This window comes from Pterocles gutturalis, unplaced genomic scaffold (assembly GCF_000699245.1).
Source record: "Pterocles gutturalis isolate BGI_N339 unplaced genomic scaffold, ASM69924v1 scaffold2093, whole genome shotgun sequence".
NCBI classification, from domain to species: Eukaryota; Metazoa; Chordata; class Aves; order Pterocliformes; family Pteroclidae; genus Pterocles; species Pterocles gutturalis.
This window is the reverse complement of record NW_010117696.1, coordinates 15,324-39,964: the sequence shown is the minus strand read 5'-3', so window position 1 is coordinate 39,964 and position 24,641 is coordinate 15,324. Positions and strand designations below refer to the sequence as shown.

The 24,641-nt window shown below is 47.8% G+C and overlaps 1 protein-coding gene across 1 annotated transcript in view; it reads left to right on the top strand.

Annotated features, from left to right (window-relative positions):
• COL9A3 (collagen, type IX, alpha 3) overlaps positions 1–24,641 on the top strand; it is a 38,284-nt gene that overhangs the window by 4,583 nt on the left and 9,060 nt on the right. The window contains exons 4-14 of the mRNA XM_010075865.1: positions 15,263–15,316; positions 15,582–15,635; positions 16,076–16,129; positions 16,849–16,902; positions 18,023–18,076; positions 18,515–18,568; positions 18,874–18,927; positions 19,525–19,578; positions 20,280–20,324; positions 21,367–21,420; positions 21,854–21,907. Coding sequence (XP_010074167.1) covers positions 15,263–15,316; positions 15,582–15,635; positions 16,076–16,129; positions 16,849–16,902; positions 18,023–18,076; positions 18,515–18,568; positions 18,874–18,927; positions 19,525–19,578; positions 20,280–20,324; positions 21,367–21,420; positions 21,854–21,907 — 585 coding nt within the window. The remainder of the gene's footprint in view (positions 1–15,262; positions 15,317–15,581; positions 15,636–16,075; positions 16,130–16,848; positions 16,903–18,022; positions 18,077–18,514; positions 18,569–18,873; positions 18,928–19,524; positions 19,579–20,279; positions 20,325–21,366; positions 21,421–21,853; positions 21,908–24,641) is intronic.

Genomic DNA, 24,641 nt, shown 5'->3' with positions numbered 1-24,641 from the left:
GGTGCATGGATACGATGTGCGTCAGAGTCATTGGATGCTCTGTATTCAGAGAGAGATTTATGTGACCCTCCAGAGCATCTGTGGCGAGAGAGGCCCCAAGAAACTCCAATATGCAGCACTGGGCACCGCCCTTCCTCATACTGGGTTTATTTCAGCATTGAAATGACTATCCCCAACTGACACTGGCATGTGAGAGGTCAGAACGTGGCTCGTGTGTTGCCAGACACGAGTTGCCTTTAGTGGCACCAAAGGCAAAGGAAATGGACAGCCTGTGTTCCATCGGGCAGCTCCTTGTACGTACACCTCCTGCAGAGGCAGACTGTGTACCACAGGAATTACTGGTGGAGAAAAACTTCTCCTATTACTTTTAATTGATGTTTCCATAGAAATGAAAAATTTTGCTTCAGTGCATCCGTTGGATAAGGACTGAATTGTGTCCTGCAGTTGGCAGTGGATAAAAAGAGCATCGATGGACCTTCAACAAGACCACATCAAATGCAAAAGGCCGGATTCCTGCTTCAGTACTCAGTTTGAGCAGTGCTTGTCTCTCTGAGCTGCTTATGGAATGGGGCAGGGTTTTTTAAAGCTCGTCTGAATTACATTTACTGGAATTGGGCCTTTAAGCAAATTTGAAAAAATCTATTCATTCCATGTGGGTCACTTTCTTTTGGATAAGAAGGTAAAAAAAAGATATATGAGTTCCCTGGTGTAGGGTGAACAAGGAGCGTTTTTGTCTGCAGTGGTGAGCTTTCCCAGCGGCCCTGAGCAGGGCTGGGCTGGAGAGAGAACCCCATTGATCTGCGGCTGGTCCCTCTGCGGTGTCCTTTGGACTGATGGAGACGTCTGACTGAAAATCCCACTCCGGTTTTGTAGCATGAAAGGTTCAGAGCTGGTACCTCGATGGTTCCTCTGCTGTTTTTCATGTTACGATAAAAAGCTGAAGGGGACACACTGGAAGAGGGCAAAGGACATTATTTGTGTTGGCAGCAGTGAGCCTGTGGAGTCACGACGGCAGGACATCCGTGTGCCCAGCCGGCTTCGGGCAAGGGCGGCTGCCTTTCTGTACAGAGGGGAAAAGAAGAGTTTGGGAGGAATGAACCCCTTCAAGTTGTAACCGAACTTGTGCATATAGGCAATCGGAAAGAAACAAACCCCTGTAATTGTGTCGTTCGGTTCCTGCTTTCTACAGGGTGTTTTACACCTGAGCTCTGGAACAGCACCAGCATCACTTCTGATCATTATTGGGACCAGGAGCCAGGGGAGATGCCGGTCACATGAACCCGCACCCCTTATCCACCGCTAAAAGCTTCGGAAGACTCCCTGTGGGAAGGGCCAAATAACATCTAATTAATATGAAGAACTTAATCCTAATCAATCAAATGGCCAAGTAAAGTATTTAAGGTGCTCAGTCTTGCAGTCCTAGCTTGAGTCTGGAGTGTTGGCTACCCAGGAACAGTTTCTCATTTGAACAGACTTGACGTCCCTCCTCTGGATATAGGTTGTGGGGTGCCCGGTTCCTGTGCAATTATTTTATTTCTTTTCCTTAGTGTTGAGATTTTTTTTAAAGCACAATCAGAATTTTTCTGGACTGTATCTCTGCAAACCCCTCCAGCTGGATCATCTTCACAGATGGCTGTGGATGCACGCAGTGTGGGGAGAGTCGCTGAACAGTCTTGGAGCTGGATGAGTGCTGCCGAGGTGATCAGCGGTCCTTTACCGTCGGCCAGGAGCAGTGAGCGATGATAACATCCAGCTGAATTATTCACAATAGCTCCGAACAAACCTTGGATGAACCCCATAAGCACAATTTCTAGAAGCTCCTGCTTTCATTCCTGCCTTTCAGTGGGAGCTGCAACACCAAGTCCCTCGGAAATATTTTATAATTACAGCCTTTAACATGCTTCACATTTCGTACTCGGTAACAAGCCAAATCTCTCCCTCCCAAGAATAGAAACAGCATGTTATGATCAAAAGAATTAGCGACAAGTTCCTGTGAATTATTTCTGGGGATGTAATTCCCCAAATTGCCAATAAGCAATTGTCACTTTTCAAAAATCAAGCTGCTTTTTTTTTTTTTCTTTTTTTCCACTTTTCATCTCCTGGCTTGACTTGCTAAGACAGAGTAAACCTCCTTCCCCCTCGCGGAGCACCAGGAGAGCATTTCCTTTTGCTGACAGCCTTTGCCTCTAATTCCCCGTGATCTGGCGTGAGGGGTATGAACGCCGATGAGGCTTTTGATCCAGCTGCCTGCCGTTCTGGTGCTCCTGCAGAGCCCCGCAGGGCTCCGGGGTGGCAGGATCAAGGTTTAAGATGGTCCTGAACAGCCTGTGCCGGTGCTGTGACCTTGCTGTGTGGGTTGCCATCACACAGGCAAGAAAAAACACAAAGTCCTGGTAATCTCAGGTGGTGGAGGAGAGAGCAAACCACCTCTGCTGCCATTTCCAGCTGCCTTTGCAAACCGTTCATTGCAAAAGAACTGCTCCTTTCATTTCCTTGGCAGGGGACCTTCCCCACCTATGATAAAGATAACTATTTATGGAAAATCCCTGGGCCAAGGAGTTGCTCCAGTAGGAGCATAAAGATCCCTCTGTTCATGACCCTCTGGGCTGTGCCTTGGTCGGTCACTGGTGCAGGACATAAATCCTCGCCTGAGCGAATCAAAGCATCCAGGCTGGAGAGATTTGCCCACAGTTGCCGACACAGTAAATACAGAAACATGCTGTAAATTCCACAACTTTGCTTGCTGCTTTCTGACTCCTAATTACCAGGCGCGCAGCGGGGATGGTGTTATTTCTAGCCCGGCTCTGTCAATAACCACCCCTCTCCCATATAGATTTTCTTCTTCCAGGGAATCAACATGCCCCTTCCCCTCTCCTCAGCCACACCACCCAACTCTCTGACAATATTTAGTGCACGTACCCTAAAGCCAGGAGGGGAGGGTACCATCCAGACATCTGGAACTGGGACACAAAGGGATTTTCTGCAGGATGAGATGGGAAACCAAGCTCCAGTCAAGCTCCTGCTGTTCACCGATGGTTGCCTCTTTTGGGTGGCTAACAATAAAACATAAATATCCTCTTTTCTGAGGTCCACACAAGCTCCTGAATTAAGTTACAGCTGGCAGAGCTAGAAGGAGTGATTAAAAGACTTTTGAAATATTTTCTCTCTATCACTTTTAATGCTGTTCTTAAAAGTTGTTCTCCATTAGGAGAGGAAAAAATGAGTGCCTTTGAAATCTTTTATAAAAATTGGGTTTAATCCAGATTGTGCAATTGGATTAGGTGGAAGTCAGTTGGGGGCTTTGTTCATTTGCTTCTCCTGTCAAAGTGTAGTCATATGAAAAAAATAATTGTAGACAGTTTGTTCATTCTTCACTTGCTGGTAGTCCCCAGCTCCTGGTAGTACCAGAGTTTCCCACTGTGTCCTGGATACCTGGAGCTTATCACTGTATCCCTCTGCTTCATCAGGAAGATGTTTGGAAGCTTTGATAAGCATCCAGCTCCTTCTCTGCCCCATTTGCAGACAAGCCCAAGTGCAAATAATTTCTAAGTATATCTGGAAGAAGCTGTGGGTGTTGGGCACTCTTCAGAAGAACTGGTTCTCTCTGGGAGGCTGAGGGTGTGGGCTTCACCAAATGTGCTGTTGTAGATGTGGAAAAGGCTCTCCAAGTTCATCCTGCTTTAGGGGGTGGCAGGATCTAGAGCATCAGCTTCATAAGAGTGAGCGTGGTACATCTTGGAGTGGGCGTGAAGGGAGACTTGAGCGCTATGACAGTTGGGAACACCATTGTTGCAAAAAGTCAACAGAAGAAGGTTCAGCACTAACACTGGTGTCTTGTCTCTCGTTTAGGGGGAGCCAGGCCCTCCTGGTTTGCCAGGCCCACCAGTAAGTATTTTCCGGTTGACGTTGACTTGCTCATCCTTTTGAGTGGGACGCAGTACACAAGAGCTGAGCCTTGGTGGCTTGGCTTTCCTCTTGATCTGAATTTCCATAGGGGAAGGAGTGGAGATGCTTCAGCACAGGTCCTGGGGACAAACACCTTCTCCTGCTTCATTGCTAGGGGAGGATATGCCTGGAATAAAGCTTGGCCATCACCAGTTTAAGAAAAATTGGCACCAAGCCACATAACGGTGGTTATTTTTGGCATCAGTCTGAGTCTGCTTCAGCTCCTCGGTCTGCGAAGGGGCTGAAAGCTGCACGAGGTGGCACAGTTCTTTGCTTTGGGGTACTCACCTCATCCCTTTCTACGCCTCTGCTAGGAACAGCTTATGGGTACTGTCTGTGGGACTGAGCCACTGAAAGGAATTGAGGATTTGGATACGGGTTCATGGCAAGTTTCATCTCTCTGTAGGAATTCTGTGTTTCTTGGTGTCAGATTAACACATCAACAAGGGAACTTCTATCTTGTAGCCCGTATCGACACATGCCACATTTCTCTTGTTATTCTGTTAAAAAATAATTGCCTGTTTACCTGATTTAGGGGCCAAAAGGTGCACCAGGGAAGCCTGGAGCAGCTGGTGAAGCCGGATTGCCTGGCCTTCCTGGAGTGGATGTGAGTATTTTGTTATCTTCTCTTAGATCTTTTAAAGAGTTCATGTAGGTGGGAGTGTTTTCCCAAAGTGTCTCAATTTTCTCTGTGTCTACTGAGACAAGCAAAGAGGGTCCTGGATCTACATATTTGTCTTGCATATTGGGAGATATTTTAAGAGTTGAAAGCATCTCTTGATTGAATTAAGGAGAATGAGAACAATTTTGAGATGCAGAACTGATAGGACAGCACTCTTACAATGGAACACTGCTGTTCTTCAGAGGTGTGCTGGGCACGTCTGCAGAAATACAGGCACCGGTTGACGTTTCTGGAGCAAACCCATCGAGCCTCAGTTCAGAAATCCCGTCGCACTTATTAGCTGAGGCTTGCCCATCACTGGCCTGGGATTCGCCGTGGTAGCTGACTGTGGGTAAGGTTTCAGCCAGCACATTTTCTTCCCCATCAGGCAGCTAAGCTGCAACCCAGTAAACACCAGTAACAAGACTACTTGGCAGTGTTCAGCCACACTTACAATGCTCAGGGAGCAGCACTGATAACGTGCTTCTGGTCCTTTCTTTTGTGATTAATTACAGAGAGAAATACAAAGGTTGGGCTTTCCTCAGAGCTTGGCATCCAGGTGATTTGTCTTGGTGACAGTGACAGGGACATCCTAGAGCTCTTATTACTCTATTTCTCTATTTTCATACTTTTTTTTTCTTTTACAGGGTTTAACAGGAATCGATGGCCCACCTGGCCCAAACGGGCCTCCAGGAGACCGTGTGAGTACCACACTAGATCCTAACTCCCTTTAGATGGACAGTCACTGGTTGTATTGAGGGTTTCTCATTCCTTTGTAAATTAGTGACATTCGAGTGTTGATTACGCTGGCTTATGTATCCGTAAACCCTTGCAGATTACTTGGACCCTTGAAGTGAAGCCCCAGGTGGCTTTTCCTTAGGCAGGGCATGAGATCCAGGTTCCTCTGATGTGCCTTTGAGTAGGCTTGGGTAGCCTTAGTGATGGGAGTACTGGTGCAGAAGAGCTCTGGTGATATTCCAACTATCTAAAAATTTCCTTGAGGTAGTTGACAGACTTAATTACGAAGTTTATCAAAATGAAACTATTTTGACCTTTATTTGCAGTCTGACTACGCAGCTCTGTTATGTTTATAATTACTGCTACTGTCTATTAACTGTTTAAACTTTTGCCTTTTGTTAATTCTGGGGCTGTCCGTAGGGTTGACATCATTAATTGCTTTGGTATAGACTTCCCCAGCCAGCACAGCAAGAAATAAGCTTTTTCTTGCTTCCTGCGTATTATAGCCTGAGAAATGACTGCCTGAGATGTTACAGATGTCCTTCGCATCACCTACAATGGGGCCAGACAGGCACTTAGGCCTCCTTACGAGATTAAGAACAAAACATGAGTGAGCCATTCAGCACAGATTTTTACCCAGCATGGCTATTTTCCGCTCTCTCAGTCTGCGAAGATAAGGCTGGAATCCTCAGCTGCTTTACCCTCGAACTCGAGGCTGCAGCGATGGGCTGAACACACGTCGCAGCGTGCAGAGGTTAAAAAGGTGGAGTTCTCTGACATGTTCAGCATATCTCTGTAATCCATTTGTTGCCCCAAGGAGTTACCCAAAGCTCAAAACTCTGTGGGTTACCTCATTTAGTCAAAGGGATGAGTGATGGAGCCATGTATCCATGATACGCTCTTCTTCCTTTCCCATGGGCGAGGCAACGGTTCCTTGGCCACTGGGAAGGTTGAGTGGCAGGAGTCAAGCATCTCATCGTAGCTCCAAGCCTCCATCCATCGGCACTGCACTAAGAACCATCTCCTTTGCTTTTCCTCGTGCCCGTCTTTCTCCCCAGAGATCCAGGGCTGCGAAATCCTGGCCGCTCTCAGACCATTTGTGGCAAGAGTCCAGCACATTCTGGGACCTGATCCCTGATTTTTAAAATAGAAAAGTTCAGGACCACACGTAGAAGACTGTGAGCAGTTTTGTGCCCCTGTTTTACATTTGACAGTAGTATTTGCCGTGCTCACTTTGGCACACAAGCTCCTTGTTTGCAGGGTAATTGAGCAGAGAATTTCTGGGCACAAGAGCTTCCCTTTAGCAGAAGCACACAATCACAGTTACCGTCACTCCGTGCTCTGATCTGACGTGCTTTCCCGTGTCTTGTAACTCAATCTGTCAGCATGGGGCAAACCTGGGACCTGTTGTCATTGACGGGAGCTTTTCAAGGTCAGCAGTCCATCTGGAAAATTGTTTTAATTGGTCTAGTAAAAGCCTGGAAAAAGGAAAAAAACCTCTGAAAGCGCTAGCTCTAAGAGGACAGCATTGTTATCCCCACTTTCTTTCTTCTCTCCAACTTCAAGAATGTATTTCAGTCTCCCAGGAATCACTGAAATAAGCAGGTGTCTGCTCACTGTTGTGGGATTGAATTCATGCTTAATGCTCTGACTTCTTCTGAAGAAGTGTGTTTTTCTGAACCGGAGTGCCTGAGAGCGAAGGTGTTCAGCATATGGAAGTGGGCTCACGGAAGATGGTTTTTAGCCATACGTTATTGCTGAACATTTCTTTTCCTCTATACACCATGCTTCAGCAGTCCCACGGTGATTCACGTCTGCCCAGGGACAGAGTACTGTGAAGGCACCACACCAAAATGGGTTTTATCTTTAATACTCCTGTTGCTATCAGCATCTATTCGCTTTTCTCAGGGTTCTGTCTATAGACTGATTAGATCAAGCTTTCTTGTTTTTCCAATTTAAAAAATCCTTTATTTTTTAGCCAGGAATGAGCTGGGTTCTCAGTGCTAGATACTCGTGTCCTTCATCGGCAAGTTTTCAAAAGCCATTTTGAAGTTTGTTGTTTTATGCAGTAAGCAATGAGGAAAACGTAATTATTCATATCTATTTATGAGTGTCACATTAATCGAGTATTTCCTATGCTCTGTAGTTGTATATTCATGAAGGATATTACTTGAAAGTGAAAAATTATCGTGAGATTGTTTTCTAATCAACAGAGAAAGAACATTGTTACCAGGAGGATGAGTTGAGTCGGACAGTGTTACTCAACATAACAAACTAGAGCCTCTCCTTTGAACTGAATGGAGTCACAGCAGCTTGCTCGTGGGTCTTTTACCGTTCCAGGAATGTTCCCTGCTGCATGCTGCACCCTACACCCTCACAGATAGCAAAATTAAGGAGAATAAAGTGCCAATGCTTGGTACTTTGGGTGCTCTGCCACCCTTTTGGCGTGTCAGCCAAAGCAGAAGGGGGCTGTGGGGCTGGTTTCAGAGGGGCAGGATTGGGGTGTAAATCAGAAGGTGATGGGAATTCAGTGGTTTCTTTACAGGAGGAGATCCCAGCTTGTCCCTGACAACCATCGGTAGTTGTAAGGACTTCAACCTAAGGATAAAAGTGACTGGGAAAAAGCAAAGTCACCTGCAGCAAGAGAAGTGAATGAGCTGATGTTTGTAACCATGTTGATTTTTATTGGATTAGTCTTCTCCTCCCAAGGCTGCTCTTAATGAGGCCTTGGGTCCTCAGCATCTTTCTCTTTAAGCCTAACAAGGGAAAACATTTCTAACCTCATTTGGGATGTAGAATATTGGGAAAGGGCTGGCATCGTCCCTGGATCACAATAAGCAGCCGTGTGTTAGGATATTCTCCAGATCTGCCCATCTGCCTTTTCTCCTGCTCCTAGGGGCAGACACCATTTAGTTCCAGCTCAGGACATCCTTCTCCAGATGTTTCCGTGCAGCATTTTGAGAATGTTCAGAGAGCAGGTTTGGGGCATCCGGCTGGCAAGATGCTGAGGAAGCCTTGGGCTGCAGTCGCTCTTTGTCGCTGGCACTAGTCTAACGGAGTCCATACATAACAACGTGGGTTGTTCTGAGTTTAAGTCTCACCTTCTCACTCGTTTAAGTTCTGCCTTTATCCCCAGATGCAAGCCCAGAGCTGTCTGCAGCAGGGCCTGGAGAACAACCCGGCTCTTCTGCAGCCCCCAAGTGTCAGCACAGCTTAGGGAAACTCTGCGAGGGCTGCGCCGCTGCTGTGGAGCAAACTATTATTTGTCACTCACCCCAAATTACAGTGGTGTTTCTGCACGCTCCACTGCTTTTTTTTTCCTTTGTTTTTTTTTTCCCTTTTAAAAGGAATGACGAAACCGGTCTGCTCTCCCCAGCTGCCGGCCTCTGCTTTTCCTTTCGCAGCAGCAGCAGTTTTCTGGGGAGGACCCCAGAGCATGGGTCAGCAAAGCACACCCACCGTCTCTTGGAGATATCTTAACAGCTGCTGGCCACGGGCAATGCACTGGGGTTTTTTTTTGTTCATTTTAATATTTCCATGCACTTTCTGTTTCAGAATTACTACCTATAATTAATTTTACAGTCTACTGACCAGTGTTGGCATCTTTGCAATGCAACAAAGGGATTAAGTCTGTTTGACCATCTTTAGTTACGCAGGAATGTAACAACTTCAAGAATGACTTCATTCTAGTCTAAGATACAAGATCACCAAACTCTAGTCAAGCTTAGGAGTAAGAATGTAAATTGGGACTTTGCCAAGGAAGCTCGTGAAGAGGCAGAAGCTGCCAAATCTTTGTTTTTGCTTCAAGGGAGGGTGTATGAATTAATAAAATTCACTAGAACAAGTCCAAATCTTGTAAATAGTTTCAGATAACATAGTCATTGGATCTACAATATGAATATATTATGAATGAGAATATTTCAAACAGATTAAGTTCCATTTACGAACATTTAAATATTCTTGGAGGCTGATCTGAGGCCAGCTGTGACTTGCAGAAGTGTCTGTTTAGTGTTTCAGGAGCAGCTCCTGTTTTAGTCTCTGCTCTCTCTTCACCAGCAAATGATGGAGAACATTGCCAAGGCCAGTTCTGAATACCCATCTCTATCTTAAAATGTTCTTTAATCAAGTAACTAATTAGGAATGACAGAGTCATTACCCTTAGGTTTCAGTCCTTGTATTTGTGAATTCACGGAGCCTCTCCAGTTGCGTGCTGTGTCTGTAAGACGCTGCTGGAGTGGTCACCCAAAGGCTGGTGTCAGGGAGAGCAGGCGCTGGTGTCCAGCCGTGTGCAGGTTTCTGGTCCATCCCTGCTAATCTGCACTCTGCTTATTCCTGTAGGGTGCATTGGGACCTGCCGGGCCACCTGGACCAGCTGTAAGTAGCTCCTAGAATTGCCCCTGTAACGATTGTGCCAAAAGCATCACCAAGAGAAGATGGGAAGCCTTGTATAAGCCTGAATGTGTGAAAATATTGTTGAAGTGTTTAAATATGTACATGTTAGCTGTTCTGGTAACACAGGGACTGGTTTTAGTCTCTGAGAGCTTGGGATGAAAACTAGCAAGTCAAATGCTGTGAAAATTATTAGACATTAGATAATGTCTAATAAAAATGAAAAGAAAAAAGGGAGAAGTGTGTTGTCTTCATAAACGTCTGTGTCCCAGTATCATGTCACCACAGGTGGCTTTATATAGAGATGTCTCAAAGGCAACAGCGATGTAAAGGGAATACAAATTATTAGAAACAACAAAAGGATTCATCAAGACTCCAGCTCTGCTCTGATTGCAAATTGCAATAATGGGGGAGCGGGGAGTGATAAGGAAACTTAAAGGAAAAAAAAAAAAAAAGCAGCATTTTCTGAGATTTTCTTTTCTTCCTGGACGTTCAGTTTCTAAGTGATCTTTTACTGTTTTAAATGTTGTTTCCAGGGCAAAGGACTACCAGGACCTCCAGTAAGTAATGAGACTCTTTTTCAAAAAAATAAATTGAAATTATTATGCTAGCTTTACTGGATACCCTGAGTGTTACAAACCCACCCCAGGCCTTGGGTGCCTCTCCTGTGCTGGGCAGAGGGATGTGGAGTCCTTTAACCCCAGGGAAGCTGGCGCTGATGTAAATCCAAGGCACAGCAGCCTTGTGATTGCTGTGAGTGACCAGTTCTGGGGCAGCTTTTGTCTGGGGGGTTTCTGGGCTGTCTCAGAGCTGCTCTGTGTCAGCGGGGGCAGACGTTGCGATGATGACAAGATGGTGCTCCATGGGAAGGTGGAGGAAAAGGAAAGATGTGGATTGATAAACTGATTGTCTGGGTGCAGGACTGGTCTCCTTGGAGGGGTGAGACAAATGGGTGAAGCCAGACTGTTTGCCCCTGGGCTTTGGCAGCCATGCGAGCTGGCCATGGGTGTAAAGCTCTCCTCTCTCTTCAACAGGGGCCTCCAGGACCCAGTGGGCTCCCAGGTGGAAATGGATTCCGGGGTCCTCCTGTGAGTTTCTCCTACCATTTGATCCTCACTTACTGATCACGCCACAACTGCAGAAGAATGAGGTTCCTTTCTGGTCTCTTACCCCATTCTGGAAGCGTGATGCACAAGACGCTACACAAGCTCTGCAAATGCCCCTGGGCGATGCTATTCCTTGTGTCAGCTCATGTAGGGTCACCCCAGCCAACCAGTGCAATGCCAAAGATGTGCAACTGCTTGCAGCCCTATCTTCCTTTACCAACTCCGAGTAAGGACAAAAGAGCAGCCAAATGTCACAAGATTAGTGAGCAGCTGGCAAGGACTTTCAGCATCCTCCAAAGAAGCTGCTGCACAGAATGGGTCTGATCTGAGGGAGCCCGTTCGGCAGAAGCATAGCACCATTTTTGGGTGCCCATAGCTCTGCTGGAGAGGTACAGAGCCAGTGGAAGCAGGGATGTAGGTGCAGGGATATGTTCTTCTGTCCTAATCCCTGTGTTTGCACATGCATCTGCTCTTTGCAGGCTAGAAGCCTCTGCAGAAAGAAAGGTGCCGTTTAGTCCCATGAGGGAGATCTTGCCCCACATTCACAAATATGCAATGGTATTTGGTAGCCACCCTTCCTCTCCTTTCACATTGTCATTTAAATGGTTAAGAAGGGGAATTCTTACTATTTTTCACTCTTTTTAGGGACCTTTTGGTCTGCCAGGATTCCCAGGGCCTCCTGGACCACCTGGACCTCCCGTAAGTTGAGACTTGCAAATAAATGTGAGAAAATTCCTACGGGGCATCTAGAGTTTTCTTCTTGCTGCCAGAACGTGCACGGTTTATTTGCTGCCATTGCCTTGAGTGCTTCCTTTCCGGGCTAAGTTTGAGCAGGGGTAACCACCGTGCCCCAAGGAGAGCAGTGCCTTTTCACTGGCTGCCCTTTGGTGGGTTCATTGTCCATGCTGTGCAGGTGGAGGAACCCAATGACATCCAGATTTTACAGCACAGACAGGTCACAGGGTGGGCTTTCTGCACTCTCAAGCTTTATATGGTTGCTTGGATCCCGATGTGTTCTTGTAGGACCAGCAAGGGGGGCTTGAAACCAGCAAGTCTCTGGTTTGGGTTTGCTGCTCTGGAGGGCTGGAGGGACAGGGAGGTCTTTCCCAAGGAGCTTCCCTGGCCTGAAGAAGAGCAGCCGTGCCTGGCCCTCCTCAAACTGCTGCCTTTAAGGCTCAAGGCTCTTCCCCAACCTGACCTGTGCATCTCCAGAAGATAGCTCCACACCTGCCATGGCTGTTTTGAGGACTGGTGCTGCTCATAACGCTGTGGGTTCATTTTTCGCTGTGGGGCTGTGTGTCCACCTCGTGCTGATCCAGCTGAGCTGGGTCTGTAAGGTGCAGTTTCTAGAAATGGTATTTCCTCCTGGTGTTTGTCTTGATGTATTTCAAAGACTACGTTTCATGAATTGCAGGGGCTTCCAGGCACCCTTCCTGATGGCGGTGGGGACCTTCAGGTACGTTTTCCTTTATGTAGCATGATTTTTATTTTTTAATTTAATCCCTGATGTGACTTTTCATTGGCATACTTGGGTGGTTGTCAGACCATGTAACGTGCACCGTTCAGACCTGCAGACATGGCTCTAAACTGCCTTATCGCAGGATAATATATACATATTATATTTGTACATATTCTTCATTTACAAAACAACTTCAGCATTTGGTAAATGACAACAGCTTTTCATGCATCTGTTTCCAATCCTGCTTTGCAAGAGAAAAGGTCACGCGGGTGGCGCTGATTATTTCCAAGGATGGTGGCACCGGGTTCCTATGGGCATGTGCTCTGTTTACACTTCCTTCCTTAGGAGAAAGTCTTGATTCCTTTCTTTCAGGGGAATGAAAGGAGTGTTGAGTCCATGAACGATGGAATTGACATTTCCAGATTTCGCAGCTGTTGTTGTGACAGCATCTTTGGTTTTCTAATTGGCGTGCCCCAAAAAAAGCTCAGAGTCAGTTTAGATCGCCTTATGGCAAGTCACGTGGAAGTTAATAGAAAACGATATTATTTCTGCAAGTTTAATTTCAGTTACCCTGTGGAATATACTAGAAAATTAAATTTCTGCTACAGAGGTGTTGCCTGAGGTTTTATAAAAAAAAAAAAATAACAACAACAAACAAATGAAAGAAAAGCTGCAGAAGAAAATCTCATTCCCTATTTATAGTTTTTAGAGTGTGGCTGTTTGAGCCCCCGTTAAATTTCCATGCATGTTCTGATTTGTTCACAGTCAAACTAGAGTTTGCCCCTAGACATCTGCAGATACCAGCTTCTAGGTGTGGGGGTTACTTTTTTATAGGTCCCCTTCCAATACACTCTAATGCTTGTCCTTGCTTCAGTTAGGTGAGTTGTCTAAAGGAAATCGATAGGGGTCAATTAAAGCATCAGATTAAATCTGTTCCTAATGATTTACGAGATACCCATCCAGCTTCCCTGGGGAACTGTGGTTCTTCAGCAATTTGGGCTGTGGATAGCTGTCAACGTGCAGAATTTCTCACAGTTCATGCTCAAAGCAAAGCAGACCCTTCAGAAATCATTATTTTCTGGGTTACCGGGGGCTGGGGACCTGTTTGGGACCCCTTGCTGTAGGGGAATGCTGGTCGATACGTGGTGCTATGAATGCATTCGATTTAGATTCAGAGCCCAAACCCCCACGACCCTTTCTCCTCCCCCCAGTAATGGAACCAGCTTCCCTGGGCACGCGGTGTGTACCTGATAAACCAACGGGTGTTTCTGTTCCCTGCAGTGCCCAGCTCTGTGCCCACCGGGTCCCCCAGGTCCCCCTTGTTCAAGGTAAGAGAAATACCCCCTGTCTCCCAAAATAAACACCACTAGGAACCCCTGGGATCAAACTCTTGTATATACAGTACACGTCTCCTGAAGGCTTCGCACCTCTCCATACATTTGCCTGGGTTCGAAAACAGAAAAGCCCCAAAGCAGCCAAATACGAGACAAGAGGAGGATGAAGGGCCTGATCCTGCCCTCTCTGCAGGCTGTTCCCCCACTCGTAGCAATAGCTGCCACCCGTCTCAGTCCTGCAAAGGGCCCAAGCCCAGCAAAGCGTGTGAGAATTTCCTTGCACCTTCTGCAAGAGCCTTTGCATCCTTCAGGTGCCTGCCTGCACTTGCTTTGTGGCTCCATCCCTTGCAGGATTGCAGCCTTTGTTAGATGGAAGATTTAACTATGGCCATTTATTCCTACAAATGGAATATAACGCTTTGCATAGGGTGAGCACAGAGATTTAAACACCGTGCAAGCCTCGCGAGGCGCAGCTGATGAAGAGGAGCAGGCAGGGAGCCGTGGTCCAGAGCTGCCTCCAGAGCCACGTGCTGCCTTCTCAGGCTTCAGCGAGCTGCAGAAACCTCACCAGTTCTTCAGTCGTGCTCAGACCCTGTACGCACAGAGATACACATTTCACTGTAGCAAGACACAACGTACAGGATCAAATACATTTTAATTTCATTTTATACCCCGTGCAGCACCAGGCAGCTTTCTGTTGATGTTGTTTGATTCTGGTACGTAAATTTTAGGTTGCAGCCCTCAGGAAGCCTCACTCAGCAGATAAACATCTCCTTCTGTGTCCTCTCTCTGATTCACATGAGTTCTGTGCAGCAGGTTACACTCCAGCAGTGAGCTGAAGTAATAAGTTACTCGAGTTTTTTTTTGGCAGGATTTAGCAGAAATTGGCACTGGGTGGAACATCTCCTGGGAAATGCTCTGAGCTCTTCGTGAGCTGACCTTTAGCAGGTCTGTTTGGTCCCTGAGCTGAGTCATAAATATCATTAGAAAGACACAATGTTTAGGATGTCACTATTCAAAATTCATAGCCTGTGAAATGGAAGAACCTGTAAAGGTCTGCAATTATGATGTAAATGGTGCCCAGGACCTTTTGCCTGGTGAGGAATAACATCTGCCAGGGCTGAAATTAGCCTGGGTCTGTCCCACAGTAACAGGAACGGAGCCAAAAAGCAAATTGAATCTGAGTTTATATGAAAGATTTAAGTGGGACATGGATTCCTTTGCAAGCTTGATGATGCAGACATTGGAGTTGACCGAAACAAAAACAATGCAGAATGGGGTTTTCAGAAGCATCTCAGCCTCGTTTTTGAAAGTGATGGGAACTGAGTTCTGGGCCCTGACCTGTAATTCAGAATTCAATCTGGAGACCTGTAGCCTAGTCTCGCCGCCAGTCACTCTGAAAAACCAACTCTGGTCATTTCCTGAAATGACATTAATTCTGACACAGTGATGCCTTGCACAGGAGTGGTGCATGGCTGATGAACCCCAGAAGCGACCTCCGTTCACACACTTAATTTTCCCAATAAGTTGTTTGTGATGTGTGGGTTTAGGTCTTGCAGCTGTCTCGCAGCCCTGAAGGTTTGAAACAAGGCTGTGCTGGCATGTGGATAATTGGAGCTCTTGTTCCTAGGGACACACTGGTCACAAAGGAGAACCTGGTGAAGTAGGAAAAGAAGGAGAAAAGGTAAATGTCAATGTTTAAGTTAACACCTATAGTTTCCCATGCAGGGATGTCAGTCAGGAGGAAGGTCCTGCATTAATCACCGGGGTAAACTCCTGCCTGCTCCAGTGTTCTTGCACGTAGAAGAAGATGCTTATAAAATAGGAGCAAATTCTGAAGCAGAAATCTGAGTGGGAGGGAGTTCAGGAAGGAAGATGGGAAGGTCCCCGGTTTGGGTTGGCAGGCTTGTGCTGTCTTGCCCTCTATCTAATGATTTTCTCTCTCCCAGGGCAACCCTGGCCCTCCCGGTCCTCCAGGCATCCCCGGCAGCGTTGGCCTGCAGGTAACACCTCCTCTCAGACCAGTTCCCGTGACCTTTTCACCAGGAAACTCCACGGGGCCATCCCTCATCCTGCCTCCCACCAACAGCTCTTGCCTCTGTAATAACAGATGTGAGAGCCGATGCTGGGGGGGGGAGCCGAGGCTGGGGGGGGGGGGAAATCATGTTGGGTTCACTGAGCTCTAATTCAAGTCCAGCTTTCGTCACCTCACCTTGGGTGAGACCTCCAGGCGATAGCCGCTGAGCTGCTGGTGCTCCAGGAGAGCCCTGGGCGCTCGCTCAGAGGTCGTCACCGAAGGGGAAGTGTCTTGGTTGTGCTGAGCTCTCTGCTGCTTTTCACTGTTTCTTGATGTTTTCTGTGTCGATGAGTTGCTCTGTCATGCTGTTCTGCCGTTGTATGTTTAGCAGTGATTGGGTTTTAACTGGTTTGTTTTCTTAATTAGGGCCCAAGAGGACTAAGAGGCCTCCCTGGTCCAATGGGACCGGCTGGTGACAGGGTAAGGAAAAACTTCTGATTTTTTTTTCATTTATTTTCCCCCCTCCACCACTGTTTTTTCTCATGCAAGGTCCAGGTGGTATTTTCTTTTCTGAAGACCCCTGGGGAGCTTGTAAGGAAATAAGGTGCAGGTTCTGTCCTGCACCCCCCCAGCAGAAAACCCTTCCCTGGGCAGGAGGAGTCTCTGTGCCCGAGGGACCAACAGGATCAGGCCCAGACTGATTGAAGCATCCAGACGAGAAACGTTTCATGAACATTTTACTTTCAGTTCTGTCTCTTTATTAAAAAAAAAAAACAAAAAAGCCATGGGGTCACTGGTGGACAAAGATCTTCAGGCTGTGAAAAGTCTCCTCGGTGAGAACAGGGTCAATCTCAAGCTCACTGTGGCTTTGGACTTCTGCCAAGGTCCCTTGCCCATCAGCCTAGAGGCTGAATGGCTTTGAATTTGATAAAGCCGTGCATTTATTTAGGAACAAGTGTGATACCAAGATATCGAGTCCATGAATGATATCAGTGCATCAGAGATACCGGTGGTGAGATCCAGAGGGGAAACCTGCTTGTTCAGAGGGGGATCTTTGGCAAGACTGTATTGCAAACTAGCAAGAAAAACGGGGTGTCTGCCCAGGGCTTTTGTGGTTTTTCAGAGGTGGCATAAGGTAGGGATACTGTCACCTCACCCTCTGCCAGCCGCAGCGTTACAGTGATGCTTTATCCTTGCAGGGTGACATCGGTTTCAGAGGGCCGCCCGGAATCCCAGGACCTCCGGGGAAAGCTGTAGGTATCTGCTTCTCAGCATCTCTGTGCCCCTGCCTTCCCCAACCGCAGCCTAAAGCTTATTTCTCCTGCACTGAACGCTTTGCTGCCCATGAACAGGAGCGTGGGTGCGCTGACCCTCTCCATCAGATTATTCCCTTTGCCTTTGTCCCTCCCGTCAGAGCAACGTTATCTCACCCAACCCAGATCTCAGGATGTCTTTCCCTCCGTCATGCCCCATGCCAGAATAAGGTCACCACGTTCCCATTGCTCTCTGTTCCTCACTGCTCTTCACTGAGCATCAGCAGCCAGCCCTTGAGAGGGGTGTCTGTGTTTTCTTGGGAAGGAGCGTTTTGAGGAAGAATCAGTAAGCGCCATCCCGAGCTTTTGCATCCTTTGAACCCGCTCTGTTCCCAAGTGCCCACAGCTCTCAAGGACTCTTGCCCCAAGCAGAAGGAGTTGTGTGTTAACGATGCAGTCCTCGTCCTTTTGCAGAGCTCTGGAATGGAGTGCAGGACAGCGCTGCACCTGCAGAGCCCCGCACGCTCCTTACTGTGCCCAAACCTGAGCCCAGAGCTGTCCGTGCAGCATTACAGCCTCTCCAAGGGCATTTTCCACTCGCCTGCCCCTCCATCTCTCCTTAGCGTGGGTAACGTGCCATCCACGCTCCAGCAGGCACCCGCGCCCATCTACCCCATCTACCGCGATCTGCATCCACCCCGCGGCGGTACCGCCCTGCGGGGACCCCTCCCTGGGCTTTGCAATTACAGAACAAATTCACCTGAACCAAAATAAAATGAGGTGCTTACTGCCCACCAAACATTAATTACGCCAAGCAGGATCTAGACAGTAAATATTGAAGTTTTTCTCCTACTCTGTTTCCCATTAAAGAAAATGCTTCATGAAAGGAAGGGGGAGATGGTCTCTGCCCTGAGGGATTGTTGGCAAATTTTTTTGTGTGTCAGGAATTACAGAGTGTAACTGAGAAAGTACAGCCGGGATCCCAGGGGAATGTGTACGCTCACGCCTCTGCTAACGCCAGCAAACAGCACAAAAAACCTGCACCGGTTACACCCTCGGAACATCAGTCCCTGTCACCGCGTGATGACGATGCTTAATGGCTTTTCCTCCTCTGTCACAGGGAGAGCAAGGAAGCAAAGGACCGCAAGGATTCAGGGGGCCCAAAGGCGATACTGTAAGTGCAGTAAACACCCGTCTGCTCCAATTCTCAATGTGACATTCAAGGGAGTCTGTTTGACAGGTTTATTATGGGTTGTCCCCCTTGGTTTATTTGAAAGGGAGGTGAAAAGGATGAAGGTATTCCTCTCAAAATTGAGATGTTTAAGTCTTATCAAATGTACCTAAGTCGTAAGATGCCCAAGTGCTTCTTACAGTCCAGAGCACAGGGATGAGATCATGCATCTCCGTCCCTTGAAACAATCAAGAATTTTCCCAGATGCTGCAACTAGCATTGGGCCAGTTTTCTAAAAGAACCACCGTGCCTACGTGGACAGGATGGGAGCCAGCACAAACTGAATGAAGTGTCCCTACAGAGTTTGAGTATTATCTTTGTTGACTGATTGTTCTTAAGGGTTGTGTCCTGGATAATGCAGGATTGACTGCTCATTTCTAGGGTAGACCTGGACCAAAAGGAAACCCAGGGGCTCGTGGACTCATAGGAGAACCTGTAAGTCGATTAAGTAAGATGCAAGTCTCGCTATTGTTTTCCTTGCAGATGGGATTAAAAAAAAAAAAATAGAAGAAATCTTGCATCTTACAGTCTTTGCTATCAAACTTCTGCTCTGTGGGTCTGTGTAACCTTCAGTGTCATTCTGGTTGCACTAAGCCCTCACTGTACTGCTCTTCATGGAAAATCTCCTTGTCTCCCAGTACAACTAGAGTTGGACCCGTTCCCAAAAGGTTCTTTGTGAATGTATTTTGCAAACCACAGAGCCTCCTCTTAACCTTAACCCACGTTGTGCATGGTTGCAGGGCATGCCTGGCAAGGATGGACGGGATGGAGCTCCTGGAGTCGATGGTGAGAAGGTTTGTAAAGTCCTCCTTACCCACTGCGGGAAGATTCCTGTTACTGTCCCGTGTGTGTGACAAAGCTACCGATGCTCGTCCAGAAAGAGCATGGCTGGAAGGCTTCGGCTTCTAAAAATTTTTCCAATAGCGTAACTAGTGAAGAAGAATGAAGTTGCTTCTATTAATTAATCCCAAGGCAATTCCCTAAAGAAAGAAGATGCACGTGTGGGCCATGGGCATGTGTTCTGAACTCAGCTGTGTCCCTGTATCAGTGGCTCCTGTTGGCTGACTCCAGCCCTTCAGAGACGCCTTTTCAGGGCTGTTGACAGACACATCTGTTTATTTTCATTGCCTGTAGACAAAGTGCTGTCAGGTACTAGTTGCCTGGTTTTTGAAGGGTGATCCCGCAGGAACATGGGCTGTGTGCTGCCAGGGAAGGCTGGGAGCTCCGGGCACCCCGTTTCCCACGGGTGCCCATCTCCTGTAGGCACACCAGGCTCCTGCACGTGGAGGGAGGGAGAAGATTACAAATACCTGTTTGGGAATGTGTCCTCCACCTGTGTCAGACCATTTTCCCATGGCAGAGGGTCTCTCCTAACCTCTTGCTATCTGCAGGGTGATGCAGCTCGCATGGGTGCTCCCGGAGAGAAGGGACCGAACGGCCTGCCTGTGAGTATGGCAGCAGGACCCGGCGCCTTCGGGGCGGTGCAGCAGCTTGGTCCCCATTCCTGGGGAGCAGGGGGGTTCATTTTGTGTGGTCCCACAAGGGGTCCCATTTAAGCCACTTGTCCCGCCGTACAAACTGGAGCAGCATACGGGGCAGAATGGAGAATATCTGGAGCACCAAGTGCTAACAGAGGAGTACCCTGGCTTTTGGCCACTCTGGCTCTGTTTAAAAATTGAGAGGGACTTTCTCTTTCACATCCCAGTGATGTGTATCCCACATGCAGGGAGGTAAGATCTGGGATACACGTGACCATAATTCAACAATATCCTGAGCTCTGTCCCTGGCTTTGGCAAAATGTTTCATCTCTCCAGTCTTCCAACTGTTTAAATAGAGGTAAAGTATTCCTGTCTTCTGAATATTTTGAACACCCTGGAGAGAGGTTTCTGCTGTGAAAACGCTGCTACTGCTGCTCTATTTTGTATTCCTCCTCTTTGCTCTAATTGTCAGTGTACATAGAGCTGCTCGTGCACTGAACAAGAGGGAAACCAAAGCCATCGTTTTCATGGTGAAAGATGCAGAAATTTAAATCCTCCATTGCTTCAAGCAAACATTGCTCCTTGTATGTCAAATCAGACCAGAATAACAAATTCAGCAACTCCACTTTTTCTGACATGGCTTTAATTTTTTATTTTTTTTTTTCCAGGGACTGCCTGGAAGAGCAGGTATCAAAGGCTCCAAGGGTGAACCAGTAAGTGAATCTCTCTAATGATGGGTTCTGGTACGGAAGGAGGCTTTTCAGCTTTTGGGGATAAGAGCCCACAGGCAGACCCTGGGAGGACTTGCCTCGAAGTGACGGTGCCAGTGTCCCTGCCAGGGCTGGGTCCCCGGGCAGCGGGGAGCAGGCATTAGGCTGAGCTGGTCCTTGCTGAGACAGCTCCTGCACCTGGCTCAGTGGAGACAGCAGACACACAGGAGAGTCCTCAGTGGTTTGGTAAACCTCAGAAGGAAGCATTCACCCTTTTGTCAAAGTCCCAAGAGCAGGCTTCATCCTTAGGAGTCAAAAGGCTGAGCGTCTGCAAGCAGGAGCAGCGCTGGCTCATCTTGCCTTCTGCGGACCTCCCCCCACCGCAGGAGAAAAGCTTCCACGGAGCTTGAGATTGGCACCTACCTGTGAGAAAAAAGAAAATGTCAGACAGACCAAAGAAATCCAGCACAAAGCTGGTCTGGAAAGTGTCTTTTTTTTTTTTTTTCCCCTCCTGTCCCTCCCGTTGCTTTCTGGATTTCCCCCTCTGCACCTGCATCGTTACTCTTGTTAATCCTCACTCATGAGATAGCACTGCAGGAAGACCCTTCTCCTTGCATGAAGGTGATGCAGAAATGAATGAAATGGCGTGTCCTGAGCATGCCTCCAGAAAAGCATCCCCGTGGCACTCAGTCCCAGCGGGATGTGGTGGCACTGTGCTGGGGCTGGCACCCATCACTGGTCCCAGGACAGGACGTGCAGATCATCTGTTCTTTGGATGTCCATTCTTTAGAGTTTTCTCCTCTTGGTCTTCAAACTATAAAAGTTTAAAGCTGTTTTTATTTCCTGATGGACTCATAGAATGGTTTGGGTTGGAAAGGACCTTAAAGACCATTGAGTTCCAACCCGCTGCCATGGGCAGGGACACCAGTGGGTACCCAGGGATACCAGGGTCCAGGTTTTAACTCCCTCCTCCGTTTGTTGCTCTAGGTAGGACAGAAAGGACTCTCTGAAGTTATTTCCTGAGTGTTTGCTTTCTCCTCTGCAGGGCAGTCCTGGAGAGATGGGTGAGGCCGGTCCCTCCGGAGAGCCAGGCATCCCAGTACGTATCCCCATCATTTACACTTACCATGAGCTCTGCTCAGTGTGTTTTAAACCCAGCTGCAAAGCCGCACCTCGTGTGCTGCTTCCCTGCACAAGCAAAGCTTTTAGCAATGCGCTGGGTGCTGTGCTGCCTGGCACTGCAGGCGAGCCAGTGGTGATGGGTGCCCCCAGTCTGCCCCAGCTTGCGTGGAGCTACCTAGCGAGCGCGATGCTGACTGGGTGGGTGGGCACCTCTGTGTGCAGATATGATGCTGCAGAGGAGGTCAAAGCCCACCAAGGCAGGTGGTGGGACCTCCTGGATGGGGCAGTGGGGCGGGGGCTTTGGGATGGAAATAGCCTGGGATCAGGAACATGTTCTGGCTCCGCAGTGGGTGGGGAAGGGTGGATTCGGGGTTCCTAAACAGCACGGCTGACTTTGGTGTTATTGCCAGGGCGAGGTTGGTATTCCTGGTGAGAGAGGTCTGCTGGGACCCCGAGGAGCAACTGTAAGTACAACGCTGCTCGTAAATCATGTAGATACCAAATCGAGTTCGGTATGTGGTTCTGTCTTGTCTTTGGGAGTTCTGGCAGCAGAGGCAATGCTCCCCCATCAGTGGGGCAGATCCTGCTCCCACTGACAGCTCCGTGCAAACACAAAGCGATTCCTCCTGTTTTGTTTGGCAAAGAAAGCTGCAAAGAGGTTTGTGGAGCTGCTACGGTCACACAGGAGAGACTGGACAGTCAGCAGTCCCCTCATTAGACAGTAATCATGAGGTTCAGCTTGTGCTGAATGTGAGTCATTAATGAAGGAAAATTCCTGATAAGCTCTTGCAATGTACACCGCCACCAGCACACGACACATGAAATCCTCCCCAGCCCTGCATCGCTTCCCTCAGAGCAGGAGAGCCTCCCTGCAAAACCTGAAGCTGTACAAGCACCCAGCCTGCACATGGCCACGGTGAACGGCCGGGGCTTGAAACCTGCTAAAAAGTTCAGCGACCTGTTGGGGAATCTCTCGCCTTTCTTGCACATCGGTGCACGCTTTTCCCAGCTGCTTGAAAATGCCCCAAAGTTCACAACCACACGGTGGGCGCACCAACCAGAAGAGTTTTTGGGTGGGGAACCTGTTCGCACGTTGCCTTCTCCCACCCAACCCTGCAGCAGCGTTATCCCGCTGGGAGCTCGTAGGTATGAGCCCCTAGGAACCAAACCCCGCACACAGCTCTGGCAGGTCGTCCTCTTACTCTGCGACCTGACAACTTTTTGAAACTTCTGGGTTAGAAACCACTGAGGTCCTCAACGGAGCATCTCGCTCCTGCTTTCACTGCGTTCCCTGCATCACCTGAGAAATAAAAAGCTGCAGGAGTGGCAATGCGAATGAAGATAACCCCACGGCTGGCTCTTGTGTCCCTGCTGGACAGCAGAGATAATAAATGAGATCAGGGTGATAAAAACCTCCTTTTGTTCACACTACTCAAAGTGCCTTTAATTTTGTCACTCCCCAACTAGTGCTGCCATTGCGGCTGGACCTGACCTTCCAGTGGTTTTGTTGGGCTTTTTTTATTTTTTTCCCCTTAATCTCATGTTGAGATCCAGAAGCCTGCAGCAAGTTTAATGTGATTTCTGGTATGTGCCACTTGGACAAAATTGAACTGGAGGATGATTTATGGTTTGTGAGCAGCTGCTCTTTAAACTTCCAAGGAGAAGAAAATCAGCCTTAGAAATGAACCAAATTAATAACGTTTGCTTTTACATCTGCGATTTTTCATCAGAATAGCTGGCCCCACAGAAGGTATCCTATTATTTTAGCCAAAAATCAAATGCAGTCGAGCTGATTGCATTGGTACAGACTTCTGACCTGGATGCAATAGCAGATGAACCCGTGTTTATTTCTAACCTGGGTTTCTAATGTCTGATTTGTGTTATTAGAGTCCTAATTTATATGAAATATAGTGAAGCCTGGGCTATTCTGACAGATGCAGGATTCATCTAGGGTTAAGACTGTTTGGCTCAAGGCAATTTGACTTTATTTAGCAGACTGAGGGTTCTTCAAATCAGAGGCTGTCAGGTTCCATCAGGTCCCACCACTTCTGAAGGCTCCAGCCCAGCAGAGTCATTTTTGGTGCAATTTAATGTAACTTTCCCGGAGCTCTGTATCCATAACTCTCAAAGCTCCTCACTGAACTACAAGCAGAAAACAGAAGTGCAAACAGCAACCTCAAAAATACCTGAGCAGGTCTCTAGCTTTTTTAAAGATGCTGCAGCTTTATTTCAGCAGATCAGCTCCTTCTTCTGGGCAGCCCCTGGTTTCTGCACGAGGTCACGGCCGTGCTGATCGTGAGCCTGGTTTGGATCACACACTGAGCCACACATCCCACGAGGATTTCCTCTTCCCAACGACCAGAAAAAAATCTGAGAGCCAGTGGATGTTCGGATACCAGGGAGAATTTGTAGCGCTAACGATTAGGGAAAAAATATTTAAGGAAAAAAATACAGATGGCATTTTAACACAGAGCACCTGCACTTGCCGTCCAGCAGGGAGCTGGTTTCTTGGGTACGTTGGACAGTCGGTGCCGACTGATCCCCTGCCTGCAGCAGACGTTTGAAGTTTCTTTGTGTCCCTTAATGCTACACCCAGGGATGGCCGTGAAGTCCCACCTGTGACAGCAGCCTGCCCGAGGCATCTGTTTCAAGAAGACACTTTACAAAATGGGACTTAGGTGCCTAAATTACTTCGGGTTTTTTTCACCCGAGATCTTTATTGCATTTGTGATTTTTCTCAGTAGAAAGCAATAGAGGCTCCTGATGGAAATGTTCGTGTTCTGTCCAGTGAGCCGGGCTCTTGGAGGACCTGCACTAACGGAAGGGACTGCCCCTTCCCGTGCTGCGGGTGCAAAGGGTGTCAAAGCAAGTGGATGCAGTTGCCACTTTTCATGTCCAAGTGCATGCAGCACATGTTAAAAACAGAATATTGGGACAGTAAATCCCCTTCAACGTATATTGTCTATGCTCTGTCATGGTGCCACTTTTTGCCGTCACTGATCTGCGCTATTCATGAGCATGGTACGGCACCAAGCATTAATATATACAAAGAAGCACTTCGCTAATGCCAGCTCTGCGCTATTCATGAGCATGGTACGGCACTAAGCATTAATATATACAAAGAAGCACTTTGCTAATGCCAGTAGCAATATTAATGAAGGTCAGGAAACACCGAGAACCATTTTCCATTGGGTTCAG